General features: G+C 39.8%; 1 protein-coding gene across 2 annotated transcripts in view; it reads right to left on the minus strand.

The window, feature by feature from the left end:
- Nucleotides 1-18,722, minus strand: part of RCAN1 (regulator of calcineurin 1) — a 72,985-nt gene that overhangs the window by 11,143 nt on the left and 43,120 nt on the right. Inside the window, exon 1 of one of the 2 annotated variants that reach the window (XM_034752444.1) lies at nucleotides 466-786. The exons of the other annotated variant lie outside the window; for it this stretch is intronic. Within the exon in view, the coding sequence (XP_034608335.1) occupies nucleotides 466-552 (87 nt within the window). The 5' untranslated portion in view covers nucleotides 553-786. Of the gene's footprint in view, nucleotides 1-465; nucleotides 787-18,722 lie in introns of those variants that run through there. 2 annotated transcript variants of the gene reach the window in all.

The raw sequence follows: 18,722 nt of genomic DNA on the forward strand, positions 1-18,722 counted from the left end.
ATTATGTAGCATTCCAACACTGCAGCAGTATCACCAATCTTAACGATTACAGTGCTACACCAACTATGTAATTTAAACATCTTCATATATTCTAATATAAATGATCCTATTAGCAACATTTTAAATCTGAACATTACTGAAAATGCCTTCAAATGACATTTTTTCAACTCATACTCACATACACATGCATATATACACAGTATTTTTATGGACAGACTACAAGTATTTGAAAAAGCAGAAGATAAAGATCTTAATGTATCACATGGAATTTAAGACTGAAACATAATACATGAAATACACATTTGCACAACCTGTTAACTCTGAAATAGTTCTTCCCTACTTCTTAAGCATTATCTGGTTAATGTTTTAAACAGCACAATATTTTTCAACTATTTTAGAACAGCACCTACCCTTCAGTATTTAAAAAGTTCACAGAACTAAAACTCAACTTTAAAAAAGCCTTACCCTCATTTCAATTTGATTGAAGACATCGCTGTCTGCCACATAGGCAATTAGGGAACCAAAACTGTAGTTAAGGTTCCTAAAATGCATTTTGTGCTTCACTAAAGCAATGTTAGCAGTTCAACACAAATCCAAGGCAATTACTTTTAAGGAAGCTGTTGGTTCTGCAGACTGTGTTTATAAAGGAAAAAAGTCCAACCCCTTCAAAAAAGCTTTCAGTGCATCCCGTAAGTGACAGCAAATTCCTGAACAAAGTCCTGCATGCTTTAAGGCAGGCAGGGACAAAATGTAAGCGTCTACTGGAAAGAGGTGACATCAGCACATTAGTCAGCTTTCCTATGCTAATTAACTTTGCTTTGGAAGATGGAAAAAACAGCTGAGGTTTGCACAGCAGCTGCTTTATCAACTCCTCTTGCAGCATAGTTTCCATTGGTAGTAATTCCATTCAGCACTCAGACAACATGCTCTTCACTTGAATGGGCCAACACATTTTAAGATGGAAAATGTTACTGCTAAAGGACCAATGTCTACAGTAATAAGCAGTAATTAGCCAGCAGGGAAATTTCAAGACTTTGGAAACCAGAAAACAAATCCCTCAGTAAATTTAGTCCTTGTACTTTCCGAAAACGTACAAGAAGTTTTAAGTTGGGGATTAGAGGAAATCTATTTTGAAAAATATTTTTTCCAATGAAATATTTTATAGTGGAAATTCATTTTGAAATACTTTTTCCAATTAAACTTTATGGAGAAATTTCCTGCTTCCACTTTATTTGATTCTCTTATGGTCTCAAGGCCCTGTAATATGAAATCATACAAGAGCTCAATTAGTAGTTTATACTAGGATTTTAATACAAAACCCTAATTCTCATTGCTATAAAACTGTAAAGCCTACACTTATATCCCCTGTTCAATGAATTCAGAGTGTTGTTTAAAGAAAGTTTCCAGGGAATAGAGCAAGATGGAGAGATTTAAATCAAGGCTATTTAAGTCACTAATTTAAAATATTTATATCAGATCAGATGGAGCCTTTGTAAAGCTAATTTGAAAATCTGTGGTATTGCAACTATAAATTTTAATCTAATGAACAAAATTACAAATGCTTTTTTTAGTTAGTTTATTTTAGTATAAATTCTACTACAGTTAAGGTATCTTATTTGAATTTCACAAAGCAGCTACAGGCAAAAAACAAAACAAGGACAATTAAGAGTTTGTAGGACAAGGACTAAAACCAGCATGTAACTTTACTCAAATGAAGAGTCCCTTTGACTTCAGTGGGACTACTCATCTGCTTAGTTAAGTATGTGCATAAGTATTCGCAGCACCAGAGGCTAAAAGTTCTTAATATTTGTGTACAAAATCTTTGTCACTTCAAAACAAAATTAAAAAGTTTACACTTTCAATACATTAAATTACTGTAAACTATTTTGTACACAGGCTGAAGTTTTCAAAACTACGAGCCTAAAATTAGGCTCTCAAGCCCATACATGGGCACTTAAAGGTGGAATTTTCAAAACCACAAGTTACACTGAGTTCATCTGAGAACAGCCTAGCTCCATCCTCTTTGAAACCCCCCTGCAGGTAGTTGAGGGCTGCTATCAAATCCGCCCCTCACTCTTCTCTTCTGCAAATTAATAAGCCCAGTTCCCTCAGCCTCTCCTCGTAAATCATGTGCCCCAGCCCACTAATAATTTTCGTTGCCGTCCGCTGGACTCTCTCCAATTCGTCCACATCCTTTCTATAGTGGGGGGGGGGGGGCCCAAAACCCGATGCAATACTCCAGAAGTGGCTTCACTGGTGCCGAATAGAGGGAAATAATCACTTCCCTCAATCTGCTGGCAATGCTCCTACTAATGCAGCCCATTACGCCGTTAGCCTTCTTGGCAACAAGGGCACACTGACTCATATCCAGCTTCGCGTCCTCTGTAATCCCCAGGTCCTTTTCTGCAGAACTGCTGCTTAGCCAGTCGGTGCCCCAGCCTGTAGCAGTGCATGGGATTCTTTCGTCCTAAGTGCAGGACTCTGCACTTGTCAAACCTCAGATTTCTTTTAGCCCAATCCTCCAATTTCTCTAGGTCACCTCTGCACGCGGAGCCAGATAGGGAGCCTGCCACCAACCAGACTATAAACCGGACTTTCAATGAAGATCAGAAATGCTGATTATATAAAAATATTAATGTCAGCATTTTCTTTGCCAGTAATGCTTGCCATTTGCATCATATGGAGTGAACAAAAGTATTTTAAGAACTCTAAAAGCTTTGAATATACATATATATCTCAAACCCCACTTACTTCAAAAGTGGAAGACTAATTTAAAAATTTCTCTATACTGATACACCCAGAAATCCAGCTTTCAGCAATGAACTGAACAAGTCAACTTAAATCACAACTGTGATATCACAGCATTAACTGACCACACACTTAGTCAATTTATTCTAGTTCTTGTTGCAGAGTTCTATATTCAGTTTATTTCTACTCAGAAGCCGTTTTTTCCTGAACGTCACCTTCATGGTATAGTAAGTGTATTACTAGTAGTCTGCCCAAAGCATGACGTTGTATTTGAATGTGGGGGGTCAATTAAGAGACAAGGTTTTGACCGTGTAACAACTGTTCTAGATATAGTAACTCCTCGCTTAACGTTGTAGTTATGTTCCTGAAAAATGCGACTTTAAGCAAAACAATATTAAGCGAATCCAATTTCCCCATAAGAATTAATGTAAATGGGCGTGTGGGGAAATTAGGTTCCAGGGAAATTTTTTTCACTAGACAAAAGACTATATTTTATATTATACACACACACACACACACACACACACAGTATAAGTCTTAAACAAACAATTTAATACTGTACACAGCAATGATAGTTGTGGAGCTTGGTTGAGGTGGTGAAGTCAGTGGGTGTAAGAGGGTGGGATATTTCCCAGGGAATGCCTTACTGCTAAATGATGAACTAGCAGTCAGCTCAGCCCTCTAGGGTTAACACATTGTTGTTAATGTAGCCTCCCACTCTACGAGGCAGCACGAACGGCAGGAGGAGAGACAGCATGGAAGACAGAGACACACGCTGTGTGAGAGAGACTCGCATTGCCCCTTTAAGTATGCTCACACCACTCTAAGTACATTGCCTTTTTAAGTAGATTAGCAAATTGAGACAGCAGCTGCTGCCAGCAAGCTCCCTCAGTCCTGAGCCCCGTAGTGTGTCCCCCTGTGGAGATAAAGTACAGGAGATGTGGGTACAGGAGTGGGGGGAGGGAGACACCCTGACATTAGCACCCCTCATCCCCCCCACCTCCTGCACAGCAAGCAGGAGTCTCCCCGAAGCAGCTCCACGGCAGAGGGCAGGAGCAGCACACAGCAGTGGGGGGAGGGAGAAGCTGAGCTGCCCGACAATTGATAGCCTGCTGGGCGGCTGCTGCACAGGGAACTTAGGGGAGCGGGGAGCTGATAGGGGGGCTGCCAGTTCACCCTGGTTCCAAGCCTCCACCAGCTAGCTCCAATGGGCTGCTCTTCCTGCACGCAGTGGACAAAGCAGGCGGCTGCCAAACAATATTAGAAGTGAGCATTGCACAACTTTAAACGAGCATGTTCTCTAATTGATCAGCAACGTAACAACGAAACAATGTTAACTGGGATGACTAAGTGAGGAGTTACTGTACATAGTTTTAGGGCCTAATCCTGCTCCCACTGATGTCAATGGGTAGCATTCCTCTTGGGACTTTAATGGAAACAGGATTGGACCTGAATTTGCTATGGAAAACACACACGGCATTTTCTCACAAAAGCAGTTTCCATAAGAGGTAATGGAACTAAGGAGAACTTAGTTCTATGGGAAATGAGGCATAAAAAAAACCTATCAGTCTTCCTGTGCTAATGCTCCTCTTCCTGTCACTATGGCCCAAACAGGATGACTTCATGTTTCTTCCTGATGGCACAGTCACCCACATTCTGGAGATTACTTTTGAGGCTCAAAACCTGACTGAGGCTTCTGGGTTATTGTAATACAAGTCAACAAAATCATCAACGTCCCACGAAAGTGTTTAGCATTCCGCAGGACTGATTCCTTATACTGTACTCCTTGCACTTAAAACAGAGCATCCTGCTTCCTGAATGCATGTATAGTACTTTTTTTTTTTTTTTTTTAAACAGCAAAGACACATAGGTATGGGGAGAAACCAGTTTATGTTGTGCTCTATATTACCCTTGCACCCCAGTTAAGGTTACATCATCACTTAAGCCCCAAGGAGTTAACTCTGCCCTCCCCCCCCCAAAAATAACTAACCAACCAAACAAAAACCAGTCCTGCTCCAAAACTTCACATATAATGCATCTGTCAGAGAACAAACTGTTTTGGCTTCAATCTGAAAAGTGAAGTTTGGTAAGAGATTAGTTTAAAACAGAGTCTAACCCATTGGTGCTGTATTTTGATTAAAAGAAACAGTCTACATGCTCTGAGATATTCTGTTAAAAATAAGATATTGTGTTATAATACACTATATCTTATTTTTAACAGAATATCTCAGAGTACGTAGACTGTGTTTCTTTTAATCAAAATAACTTGCTGTGTCTTTATACAAGGAAATAAATGTATACTGTCAACTATTCTGTTTTATCTAATAAAGCATTAGTAATTAAAGCAGTACACTGCCTTGAAGAACTGAATATCTATTTTAGAAGCAATCAGAAGTTACAACAAAATAACTATTACAACTTCCTGAAGTGTGTGACAAAGTTTACTCGGTGGCAGTGTTGTTTTATAGCATTTGATATCACCACACAAATGACACATCATGAAAGAAACACTGAAAAAAATGTAGGATTTCACAGAATCTGTCTCTGGCTGCTCTATTGCAATATCACCTTTCCTTCTTCCCCACTCTTGACTACTAGGGACATGCACAATTTGATGCTTTGCCTCCATGTTGGCCTGGTGCACCAGCAGCGGGAGAAGAAAGGGGAAGCAGAGAGGGACCCTGCCTGCCTAAATCGAGGTGCCACAGCAAACTTTTGTGGCTGATGGGGAAATGGCAGCACCCACGTAAAGACACTCCAGTAGGGTTGCCAACCCTCCCAGTTTTGCCGGGAGTCTCCCAGAACTGGCTCTATCTCCTGGAGACTACTGAAGCCACACAGGGAGATTTTAGGCCGCTAAAAGTCTGGTGGTGCAGCAGGGCTAAGGCAGGTTCCCTGCCTGCCCTGGCCTCACACCGGTCCCGGAAGCAGCCCCGAGCGCTGACTCTGCAGCTCCCATTGGCCGGGAACGGTGGCCAATGGGAGATGCGGGGCGGTGCCTGCAGGCAGGGGCAGCACCTGGACACCCCTACCCCCTCAGGGGCCACAGGGACATGCTGGCTCTTCCAGGAGCGGTGTGAGGTAAGCGCTGCCTGGCCGGAGCCTGCACCCCTCACCCACACCCAAACCCTGAGCCCCCTCCTGCACCCAAACTCCTTTCCAGAGCCTACAACCCTTCCTTCACCCCAACCCTCTGCCCCAGCGCTGAGCCCCCTCCTGGAGCCCACACCCCATGCCCCCTCCTGCACTCCAACCCCCTCCCCCAGCCCTGAGTCCCCTCTAGCACCCAAACTCCCTCCCAGAGCTTGCACCCCACCTACACCATCCTGCACCCCAACACCCTGTCCCAGGCGCAGCCTGGAGCCCTCTCCCACATTCTGAACCCCTTGGCCCCAGTCCAGAGCCAGCACACCCACCCACATCCCAACTCCCTGCCCCAGCAACGTGAAAGTGAGTGAGAGAGAGTGAGCAACGGAGGAAGTGGGGGTGGAGTGAGCAGGACAGGGCCTCGAAGAAGGGTGTGGCTAGGGCGGGGCCTCAGGGAAAGGCCATGGCAGGGGTGTTTGGGTTTGTGTGATTAGACAGTTGGCAACCTTACACTCCAGCTGGATTCAAGTGGAACCTGCTGAACATGTGACAGGGCTATCAAACATAGAAATAGCACATGAGATAAGAGAATCATGGCAGCTTTGCTTTCTTAATGTTTTCATTTCCAGCCAAAGCCTCAGGGATTGTGACTGATAAAGCCCAAGTTTCTAGACGCTGATTTCTGCCACTAAGTTGCTGTGTGAGTAGAGAAGAGGCTGGCCGGAGACTGCAGTCCCCTATTCTTGTACCCTATAGCTACTCCGCCATGATGCTTAGTTGGTAGCAGTTTCAGGACAGAAAAGCAGACCTGAGTGGAAGCCCAAGCAGCAGGGTTTTTTTGGAGGGTTGGGGGAGAGAGATGATGGGTCACAGATAGGTGACAAGTGGATAGTGGAAATAGGAATGGACAATGGAATAGTGGGAACATGAAGGGGAATAAGGAGGCAAAGCCACAGATGATGTATAAAAGGATATCAGGAATTCCAGGGGACACATGTAAGACAAACATGCAGAAGGGGGCACAAAAAAGAGGAAAGCCACAAACATCACTTTTTTTAGTTGACACCTATGCTATCACTGACTGGGAAACCAAGGAGGAAAACCTATGTAATATCAGAAGTTACAGAATTGACAATGCTGTTAAAGAAACGTTTGTCCTACAGGCAACAAAACCAGAATTTCATAATCCAGCTGATGCCTTCTTACACTTGGTGAATGTTTACACCAAACCTCAAAAGGTGCATAACCCAAACACTCCCACCTTATTATACAGTTGTTGATTTTCTGTGTCTATGTACTGTTTCCATTCATGTTTTTATGTACTACATAAAGTTTAAGATAATAAAGGTTAAACACTACCCTGGAGTATTCTGGAATGAAATTTCCTAATAGCATTGATAGATTTTGTTTTTCAAAGTCAGGGAAACAAGATTATCTGTACATGTCTGGTATCACGAAAGTATATTTTTTGTGCATGTGTGAAAATTGAAGTCAACCTCTTACCCAGATCCCAATAAAGGAACAGGAATGCATAAGTGTGTGAAAGGCATTCTAAAGAACAGGATGTGAAAGACAGCCTGCATTCCTGTTTTGCACTCTGGATAAGAGGTTATTTTTAAGACACGCTGAAAAAAGAACTGAAGAAATTACTCAAGAAAAGAAAAAAAAGAGGCAAACTCAAGTTAGACAGTCAGCCAAAACACTCTTTACTCTGTACCTGTGTAAATGGGTGCCCTGAATACTCGAACCAAATTATCAACATTTTAGTCATACAAGGGACATACAAGAAACCTCTTTGAGCATCTCTAATTTTCCAGTCAGTGGGAGCAAGAAACTTTCCTGTAAGGAGAGAAACTAATTTAACAATAGGCTACTGTCTTTACATCTTTGTCAGCTGGCTGATCCACAAAAGAGTAGTAGGGACAGGGATCAGAACTTCCTTGCCTCCCATATAGTGAAAGAGTCTATGCTGGCAGTTAACAGTAAATGAGGCTTAAAAAAAGTAACATGATAGAGAAACAGGAGATATGCATATGAAGAGGATGATTCTGCAATAATTTTAACAGTCAGATGTTTTGGGGTTTGGTTTTTTTTAGTTTTTTAATCTGGATGTTTTTGTTTTTTAATGCCTCTTTTGGCAAGTCTAATAGGCCTTCCCATGACACAAAAACAATTGGCAGATAAATTATGCCTGACAGACTGCTTGTGGGCACCTGACAGCCTTGATCTTTCTCATCCAGCAAGGAAAACAGTGCAAAGTGGATGCATCTTCTTATGTAGCCATGCAAATATACAGCACTCCTGCAGCTATTTTAAGTAAGTCCCTGCAGTGCCAAGCAAAACCATACATGAAAGAAGTTAGGCAGTGGTTTTGCAGTTGTTCTCAATTAACACCATAATAGAGGATAAAACAAAGTATATCCCAAATAAAAAATAATTAATTAGACACCAAAAACACCATCATGGCTAAACAGCAGAGTAAAAGGTGGTTAGAGGCAAAAAGGCATCCTTTAAAAATTGGAAGTCAAATCCTAGTGAGAAAAATAGAAAGGAGCATAAACTCTGGCAAGTCCAGTGTAAATGTATATTAGGCAGGCCAAAAAAGAATTTGAAGAGCAATTAGCTAAAGGACAGAAACACTAAACAGAATTTTTTTTTTTCCAAGTGCACCAGAAGCAGGAAATCTGCCAAACAGTCAGTATAGTCACTGGGCAATCAAGGTGCTAAGGTAGCACTCAAGGAAGACAAGTTTCAGAGTGGTAGCCCTGTTAGAGTCTGTATCAGCAATTGTAAAGAAGCTAAATGAATTCTTTGCATTGCACTGAAGAGGATATGAGGGAGATTTCCACACCTGAGGTGACAGATCTGAGGAACAGTCCCATATTGAGGTGTCAATAGGAGGCTTTGAAGCAAATCAATAAATTAAACAGTAATAAGACACTAGGATCAGATGGTATTCACCTAAGAGTTCTGAAGAAATTCAAATATGAAATTGGTACGTAACCTATAGCTTAAATCAACCTCTGTACCAGATGACTGGAGAATAACTAATACAGTGCCTATTTTAAAAAAAGGCTCCAGTGGCAATTCTGGCAATTATAGGCTGGTAAGCCTAACTTCAGTAGCAGGCAAATTTGCTCAAACTATAGTAAACAAAATTATCAGAGATACATAGATAAACACGATATATTGTGGAAGAGTCAACACAGCTTTTGTAAAGGGAAATCATGTTTCACCGATTTACTAGAATTCTTTGAGTCAATAAACATGTGGACAACAGTGATCCAGTTGATATAGAGTACTTAGAGACTTTCAGAAAGCTGTTGATAAGGTCATTCACCAAATGTTCTTAAGCAAATTATGCAGTCATGGGTATGAGGGAAGGTCCTCTCATGGATCAGTAACTGGTTAAAAGAAAGGAAACAAAGGGTAGGTCTAAATGATCAATTTTCCATGACAAAAAGAGGTAAAAAGCAGGGTCCCTGAAGGATCTATACTGGGACCCATGCTGTACAACATATTCATAAATGATCTGGACAGGGGAGTGAACAGTGAAGTGACAAAATTTGCTGACAATACAAAATTACTCAAGATAGCTAAGTCCAAAGCTGACTGTGAAGAGCTACAAAAGGTATCTCACACAATTAGGCAACAAAATGGCAGATGAAATTCAATGTTGGTAAGTGCAACGTAATGCACATTGGAAAACTATACATAATCTAATCCCAACTATACATACAATATGATGGGGTCTAAATAAGATGTTACCACTCAAGAAAGATATTGGAGTCATCATGGATAATTCTCTGAAAACATCCATTCAATATGCAGCAGCAGTCAAAAAAGCTAACAATGTAAGGAACTATTAGGAAAGGGATAGATAATAAAACAGAAAATATCATAATGCCACTATATAAACCCATACCTTGAATACTGCATGCAGTTCTGTTTACCCCAACTCAAAAAAGATACATTAGTGGAGAATGTGCACAAAAGGGCAACAAAAATTATTAGGCGTATAGAACAGCTTCCAGACAAGGAGATATTAAAGAGACTAGGACTGTACAGCTTAGAAAAGAAACAACTAAGGCGGTGAAATGACAGCGATCTATAAAATCATGAACGGTGTAGAGAAAAATTAATAGGAAGGGGTCATTTGCCCCTTAACATACCAAAAACCAGAGGTCACCCAATGACATTAATAGGCAGAATGTTTAAAAACAAACATAAGGAAGTACTTCTTCACACAATGCACGGTCAACATCATTGCCAGGGGATATTGTGAAGGTCAAAAGGATAACTAACTGGGTTCAAAAAAGAATTAGATAATTCATGGAGGAATTAGGGATATACAGAAACTATTTTAACACAGGCGAGCCAATCAAACATACTTTTTCCTTAGAAGATTTATTACATTTCCCATATTTTATACATTTATGTCAGCCTGGAAACTGACCTTTAAAAAAAGTATTTAAATATCAATTGATTAATATTTACCACAGTATTAATGACAGCAAAAGCTGCGTGTGTGTTTAAATGGAGGAAATTGTGAAGCCACAAGGCCTTTGTAGTAAATTATACAATGGGTTTTGTTCTTCTGGGGTCATAAGTGAGTCATAAGGGAATTATAGAAGCATTTTCCCAGAGATACAACACCTTTTTAAACAAAGGAAACAGCCTACAGGGAAGCATGTCATTAAAACAAAATGATAGAAATACTTGGGAAAGAAAATCCAGTGACACTAAAGGATGATTCTGTGTTTTTTTCTTTAAAAAATGAGATCATAACACTTGTCTTGAAACAATGAGTACCGCCACTATGAGGAAATTTAAGAGGCTGGTAATGGGAAAAGTGATTTTTTACATTAATTGCTGGATTTGTAGGCCTCTTTAGAATCAACTCTACTCCTCTCTGGTAGAGGGGAAAATATTCCAAGAGAAATTAAAAAAAAAAAAAAAAAAAAAAAAGCAACAAACCCATCTATTTAGTTTTAGTAGCACATTTAAAGAGTAAGAATTTTTACCATAAAATAGCATTAATAAGGAAATTCTTGTTAAATAAGAAATAAAGATCTGAAAAACAGTTTCAGTGGAGATAAAAGTATCTGCAAGACTACATATAAGAAGAATAGAAATAAGTAATGTTTTTTTCCTAGAGATATACACCATACATAAAAATACATTTAAAGCCTCAGGGTGAATTTATTACTGTGCTGTGGAATACAGGAAGCATCAGATATTCTTCCCACTACTATACCTAGGGAAAAAATGAAAGACGCTTGAAAAGAGTTTTAGAGGGTATTAGTTTGAACATCAGGTCTGGGGAAAAAGTTATAGACAAAATTATGGGTATTTAAGGCAAATTAAATATTAGAAAGAAAAAAGGGGACACGCAGTATAAAACAGGAACTAAAGCCAAAAAGTGGTCCATCAGAAATTTGGGTGAGGTTGTGTACATAGCAGATGAAGAATACTTTGTTTTGTAAGGAGTAAACAGCTATAAAGTTATTTAGAAAGAGATACATTCTGTATAGTTTAATTATTCTGTACTGTATCGCAGTAGCATCTAGAGCCCTATTGTGCACAGTGCTGCATGAACTCAGAATGGAGCAATATTCCTTGCCCCAAGGGCTTACAATTCAAATTTGGACCAGATAGAACTGATTCTCCATCTTACCAGAGCTCTGTTTGGCTGAGGAATAGGAGTAGGTGGGGAAGAGGAAGGGGAGAAATGGGGGGGAAGGGAGGAAAGTGGCTTCTTGCACCTTTACACTTCTTCATATTGACACTTCCCACAGCTGGAGTGCAGCAACACTCCAGCCCTTCCCCAGTAGAACTCCTATGCCAGGGGCTTGTGAGAAGGGTAGGGTCACGTCTACATCACCTGAGGAAATCCCTATGCTAAGCTTGTATCCTGGCAAGAGAAATATGCCGTCATCATGCTACTGGAGCAGCATAAAGGGGATATTGTCACAAAGAACTGGCCCCCAGTAGTTCACTGTTGGCCAAGTTAATGTTTAAATTAGTGGCGAGGTATCTAGGAGACATCTTAGACAGGTACAGACATGCACCTGGATGGAGGAGGGAGAGGAGAGGTAAGAGGTGGAAAAGCAGGTTAGAGAGTCCTGGCATAAAGATGATAGAACCACATGAGCTGATGAAAATTCCCAAAGTAAGGGTGCAGAATGACAGAGGGAGGCAGAGCAGCTATGTGGAAACCCCAGGTGGTGAAAGGGGAAGAGTTTTGGCAGTGGATCCATATTGCTGTGTATTTAATAGTCAAACCTAAACCCCAACACCTAACCTGCCTTACTCCTCAAAACCCTCTGATGCTATTACAGACCAAGCCCAGGTCAAGCGAAGCTCCACAGCACACAGGAATTTTCAAACTAGACCTTTCATTGTCTGGCGTCCGCTTACATAGCGGCCCCAAAAGAGTTGTGCAGCGTTTTGAGTCCTATGCCTTCCATGGCAATTTGGGCTCAATGTTACTTAAAACGTAGTTTGTTTATTCTGATGTGTAGTTTTTAAATTACACTTTATAAAAATACTTCCCAGAAAGCTATTAAAGAAAACAGGAGGGGTATATGAAATCTAGACTGAAGGGGGGGGGGAGAGAATAGAGTAATAGCCCAGGCTCCCAAATTTTAACTTTATATGGATAGTGTTATGTAATTAAAAGATTTTTAAAAAGTGTACTGTAGTAGATTGAATAAACGAAGTCTCAATGTCAACCTTTAGAGAGCATTCTGTCCTATTAAATATTTGCTAAGAAATGAGCTTTGTGGATTTGTTAAGCATGTACCTACCTAGTCTTCATTATATTAGGACTATAAAATACTAAAATGCTTATGTCAGTCAAATATTCCAATGTTGTATGCAGTGTTATTGCAGCAGTGTTGGTCCCAGGATATTAGAGAGACAAAGTGGATGGCAATATCTTTTACTGGACAACTTCTGTTTGTGAGACAAGCTGTCGAGCTTATACGAAGACCTGAAGATAAGCTCCGTTTTACCTCACCCACCTTATCTCCCAAATATTCCAACATCAGTTAATGCCTTCTGGAAAAATCATATGCGAAAAAGCCAAGAAATTCTTATCTTTAAAATCATAATAAATGGAAGAGAGAGCATGCAAGTTCAATATGAGGCAGAATGAATGGAAAGAATGAATCAGCTGTGTCACTGTGTTTACCTAGACTTTCAACTCAAAATCTAAACAAGAGCTACCATAAAAGCACTGATCATTATATTGCAGATCCTCAGATACACATTAACCAAAAGAATGATTCCCCCCCTCTATTAACATAGTTTGTATATATTTTGAATCTTGGGTTTGACTCAATATTGACAAGATGAATTGCCTTTTATGGTTTCAGTTCAGCATTCACCTTTGCTTTCACTGGGTGAAGGACCTTTTTAGTTTGTCCCTCAGTCTCCTTGGGAAGACCTAGCTGTTATCGGACTTCTATAAAGGAAGAATGCTCTGAAGCCATTGTTGGAGAAACCTTGTTCTAAATACATGCCCCTCAAGGGTAGAGAAAAAAAGCAGAGAGGTATTTGCCACTGCTGAAGGAGAAAGGCAAGATGTTATTTATTTTTTAAACATAAGGACAAAGTGCTGACTTAACTCAAAACAGTACTCTTGAGGTCCTCACCCAAGACTCCATCTCTTGATGATGGCACTCTAAATGTTTCCCTTTGGGATGATGAGAAGTCTTTGGTGTCACCTGAAGTCCACCAACATCTTGCAAGTGTCATTGTCTGGATGATCGCCAAGTGATGGAATATGGTCAGGTGTCCAGGATTCCTTAAGATTTGTTCTCAATCTTTGTGGGTTGTGTTAAGGTGGTTTCTGGCTGGTTTGGACAGGATTGCTTTGGAGGGGTTTTGTTATCTCTTCTCTGAAAGGATGTAGAGGGTGGTTGGGGGCAGTTGCTCATTGTGCCCCAAATAATTTCTTTTGCAGGAGTATGTGATACTATTTCATTACCACTCCTTAATGTGTGTGAGACCATATAGATTGTGAAGCAGTTTTGCCTATGGTGTCATCAATAACCCCTGAAGTCCCATATCTGTCTTTTCTCCCTTTACTGAAAGATTAAATGATTCTATTAAAAGCACATGAACTGCAAAACCACTTGGCTCTAGTAAATGCTTACTCAATTGCTAAATTTTTTTTTTTAACCCAGATTCAAAAGTTTGTCACAAGATTGACAAAAAAATTCCCATAAAATGTTGCCTACCTCTACTACTACTATTTTCAAAAACATCAGGAACATTCCTCCCAAAAGCATAGTATTTAATAAATCACGTTTACTTTAATAGTGTATTGGGGAGCGTATGATACAAGGAGTCCAAATTTTGACTGCAGATCAAAGTGTGCCTTAGCTATAGAGATCAATGGGACTCGTGTATCCAAGGGCAGAATCTGGTCCTTGTTCTGCACAGAACTACCGTATAACTAGTTATTCTGTAGTCAATACAGTGAGGGGTAAAAAAATCATAATAAGTGCTCTGACAATGCTTTAATTTCTTTTTTTGAATGCACTGAAATAAGTTATTTCCTTCCTGGAAACATTGCTGCAGGGTTTTTTTTAAAACTGTTTATACTGAATAGGCTCTCGTTAAAGGAAATATTATTACAATAAAACAATATATTTTTATACTTGATTATGTAGTTTTCATGTGTCCAAACAGAGTATAAAAAGCTGTGCTTTTTCATAGAAAGGCTATTTACAGATTGGCTGACCATTAGTTGGAAAACTAACACATTCAACCAGCAGAAAATAATACTTACAGTGCTTAATTCCTTCCTTGGAAAATCCATGACTTACTTATATTTCCAAGCATTAAACATTAAATTCCTGTTCACTGACTGGTAATATTAGAGTGGTAATTTGGAAATTCCACTGCAGAAAATTTTTGCATAACCAGCTAGACACATTTACTAAACTCTGTTTTTTTAATGTGGCATATAAGTTAAAAAGTTTCTTCATTTATGTAGTTCCCCTTTTATGGAAAGTATTTCCTGAAAATACACACATGGAGATACATGGAGCATATATTTTAATGTAAGTGTGTAAAAGTAAAAGAAGAATACATGAAGTATTCTTCATATGCTATATTTACTGGAAAATCCATGATTACCTACATTTCCAAGCATTCAACATTACATTCCTGTTCATATTGTCAAATAGAACTGCATTTTCTAGTGGAAAAAATATCCAGAACTTGTGCATTAGCAGTGACTTCCTCAAAGACACACACAACTTTTATAGGTTTCAGAGTAGCAGCCGTGTTAGTCTGTATCCGCAAAAAGAAGAACAGGAGTACTTGTGGCACCTTAGAGACTAACAAATTTATTAGAGCATAAGCTTTCGTGGACTACAGCCCACTTCTTCGGATGCATATAGAATGGAACATATATTGAGGAGATATATATACACACATACAGAGAGCATAAACAGGTGGGAGTTGTCTTACCAACTCTGAGAGGCCAATTAATTAAGAGAGAGAAAAAAAAAAACTTTTGAAGTGATAATCAAGCTAGCCCAGTACAGACAGTTAAGAAGTGTGAGAATACTTACAAGGGGAGATAGATTCAATGTTTGTAATGGCTCAGCATATTTTTCTATGCTGAAATGTAAGTAAGTATTAGAACAGAGAAACAACTGCAGTTGGAGTATCAAAACTAATTATATCCACTGTAGAATTACTGTAAGTGGTTTTTAAAAAGTCTATATTCCAAGTGAACAAAGTCAGTGTAACTACAGATAGGGTCTAAGTATCATGGTCCATACATTAAAGCAAGATTATTCCAGGAACAGAAGCTATACAAATGCTTGTACATCTGTACCAGCACTAGTGACTAACTCCACAACTCCTAGTAAGTGCATTTAGAAAACTACACATTGTGCCTTAGCAGATCTGTCCTTAGGAAGCCTTACTTCCCAGCTCAGGAAGTGGCAGTGCTTTCAGTAAAGTAGATCTTGACCACCACTACATAAGGCTGATTCTAAACACTCAAGCATCACTGATCCACTCTGATAAGTGAACAAACTCATCAGCACTAAAATTCCCTTCTATCTGTGTAAAAATTCCAAACTCTGATATCTGAGTTATGGAGGCACCAATTATTATCAAATGCCTGAATCTTCACCATTGTATTATCATCATTTTAGTGGGTTTCTGGTAAATGATCTACTTCTTGGGATTCTTCTACATACAAGCAACCTCTGTTCCACCAAGTGGATGCCTTCCTAATCTTTGGTTCCAAGAATCTTTTTAGCATAGTTTTTATAATCCCCTTTTCTGAGTGGCAAGACTCAAAGATGGCACCACTCTTGTGGCTCTTCCTTTGTGTCAAGGACCTAGTCCACTTGTCCCTAGAAAGAAGGCTCCTATGTACCTGGTTTTGCATTTTTCTGGCACTAGTCCTTGATTTGTGTCTCAAGATCCTAACCCTAACAGCCTGACATGTAAGAGTTGTTTCTTTCTCCCTTGTTTGGAGTTGACTGGGGTGGTTGGGGGAGAGAATCTGACAAACACTGGAGACTGTTTAAATCCAAAATTTGTATGCTTGCTTTTCCTATAGTAGCTGCCATTGACTAAATTTAAAAAAAAACAAACTTTAGCCTACAAAATCTCATCAGTAGTATTAAAAAAAATCCCAATGGAATTGACAAAGCTGTTGCAATCAGGTCCTTAGCAGCCTTTGCTTTTGGGGAGGTGTTTGAACATGGGGGTACCATTCAAAAGTACACCAGAAGACACCTTTTTTCCCAGAGCATTTTTAGAGTCCTTTTTACGTTTAAGCCCAAATGGAGGATGAATGAATTTAGTATTACAAGCTCTTAATAGTTCTCCCTTCAAACCTATGCAGGGTATTCCTTTGAAGTTCTTAACTCCTTTTTTTTCTAATGGCAATTGTCTCTACTTCCCTTGACTAGGAGTTAGCAGCTCTGGCTTAGACTTTCTCCTATACTTCCTCAGAAGAACAAAGTTGTCATCAATACTCTGGATCACAATTCCATCAGATCCAGAATATCGGTCTTCCCCCTAATAGCTCTCTCCTGAGATTGGAAAGAGATTTGCTATAAGGTTGCTTGTTTTTGGGTCTATTAGAAGGGGGGAGAAGTGAGTTCTGCCACCAACATTCAACCATAGCAAAGGCCTGATCAGTTGCTAGTCTAAAGCATAACAGTGGGATCTCGAAAAGGTGTTTTATGTGAGTGCAAGATGTCCAGCAGGATGGATGGGCAAAATCTAAAAACAGCCAGGCTCCACAATGTGAAGGGCTCTAAAAATAACTGTACTCATTAAGAGAAAAGAAAAGAAAAAAAAAAAGCCATATGAGATCATGCCTACTCAAGCCAGTGAATCAACATACTTCTCCTTTACGAACATGATGCAAGCAATTGAAAAGAATAAAATGGAACAATAATTGATCCACAGTGATATGGCATATGTTGCTGTTACAAGGATGCCATAGGATTAAATAAAAAAAATAGGTACAAACCTTTTAAAGGAACAGTAATATTTTTTCTTTCGAAGCTACATTTCTTGAAAAAAAGCTTACGGATGGTAACTGGTTTAAATCGAAAAATAGAATCAGCAATTATGGTTTCTTGAATGAATCACAAAATTTCAAATAAGTTTTACTGTTTATCATCTTGAGGTAGACTGTATTTTTTTTTTTTAAAAGTGAACTAGTGATCATGAAAAATAAATTATAATATATGCCCAGCAATTTGACCATATAGCCCATGAACATGCATTTCCATTGGCTGAAATGGTATATGCAAATTAACTGAGTAAGAAGCAACCATCCCTGTGATATGCATCTCACTATTCAAAATGAGCAGTCTGAAACATACGTATGTATCTACAGTATTGGCACGCGTACACAAGTGATAAGCCACGTCCATTCTGATATGGCTCATGAAATTACCTCAGGGATGAGTTTGTCCTAATGTCTGCTTTTAAAAAAATAATAAAGTAAAAGCCATACTTGGTTGGATTTTTAAAAAACAGAGTACAGGTATCTACTTCGATACCTTAAATATGTTTTTTTCAGTCATCATGAGGTCAACTGGCATACTCTGCAAGAGCTGAGCTGTAAACACTCTACAAGTAAATAAATCTTTCCTCCTTGAATGGATCTTCTGAAGTCTGAAGACAAAGTCTCTGGATGTAAAGATCTATGAAACTTTAACTGCAGTACACTCCAAAACAAGGAAAATCACCAGATTGTTTTCATTGGTTATGAAAGTGTTCTACTATAAGAAGCTGGAAGATTTTTGCTTTCACCATATCATACATATGCATAATTAAGTGCAAAAAAAGTTTTGCATGTTGTAGAGGTAGCACAGTTAAAAGCAAAGATATGCAAAGCTTAGGCTGCCACAGCAACATTAAACATTGCACATGTAATGTTTTCTATTGCTATTCTTCTGTTAAATATATAGATTAGAAGTGGTGCTAACCTGAAAAGTGAAATAAAGTAGGGTTACCATATTTCAGCAAGCAAAAAAAAAGAGGACGGGAGGAGCCCCACCCTAGCCCCGCCCCTGCCCCTCCCACTTCCCGCCCCCCTCTGAACCCCCAACCCTCCCTGCGTTCCTTGTCCCCTGACTGCCCCCTCCTGGGACCCCTGCCCCTAACTGCCCCCCAGGACTCCACCCCCTACCTAAGCCTCCCTAAGCCTGCCTCTTGTCCCCTGACTGCCCCTTCCTGAGACCCACCCCCCCATCCTAACTGGCCCCCTACCTGTACCCTGATTGCCCCAACCCTTATCCACACCCCCACCCCCAGACAGACCCCTGGGACTCCCACGCCCCATCCAACCACTCCCCACCCCCTGACAGCCCCCCCCCAGAACTCCC

This window comes from Trachemys scripta, chromosome 1, assembly GCF_013100865.1.
Source record: "Trachemys scripta elegans isolate TJP31775 chromosome 1, CAS_Tse_1.0, whole genome shotgun sequence".
NCBI classification, from domain to species: domain Eukaryota; kingdom Metazoa; phylum Chordata; order Testudines; family Emydidae; genus Trachemys; species Trachemys scripta.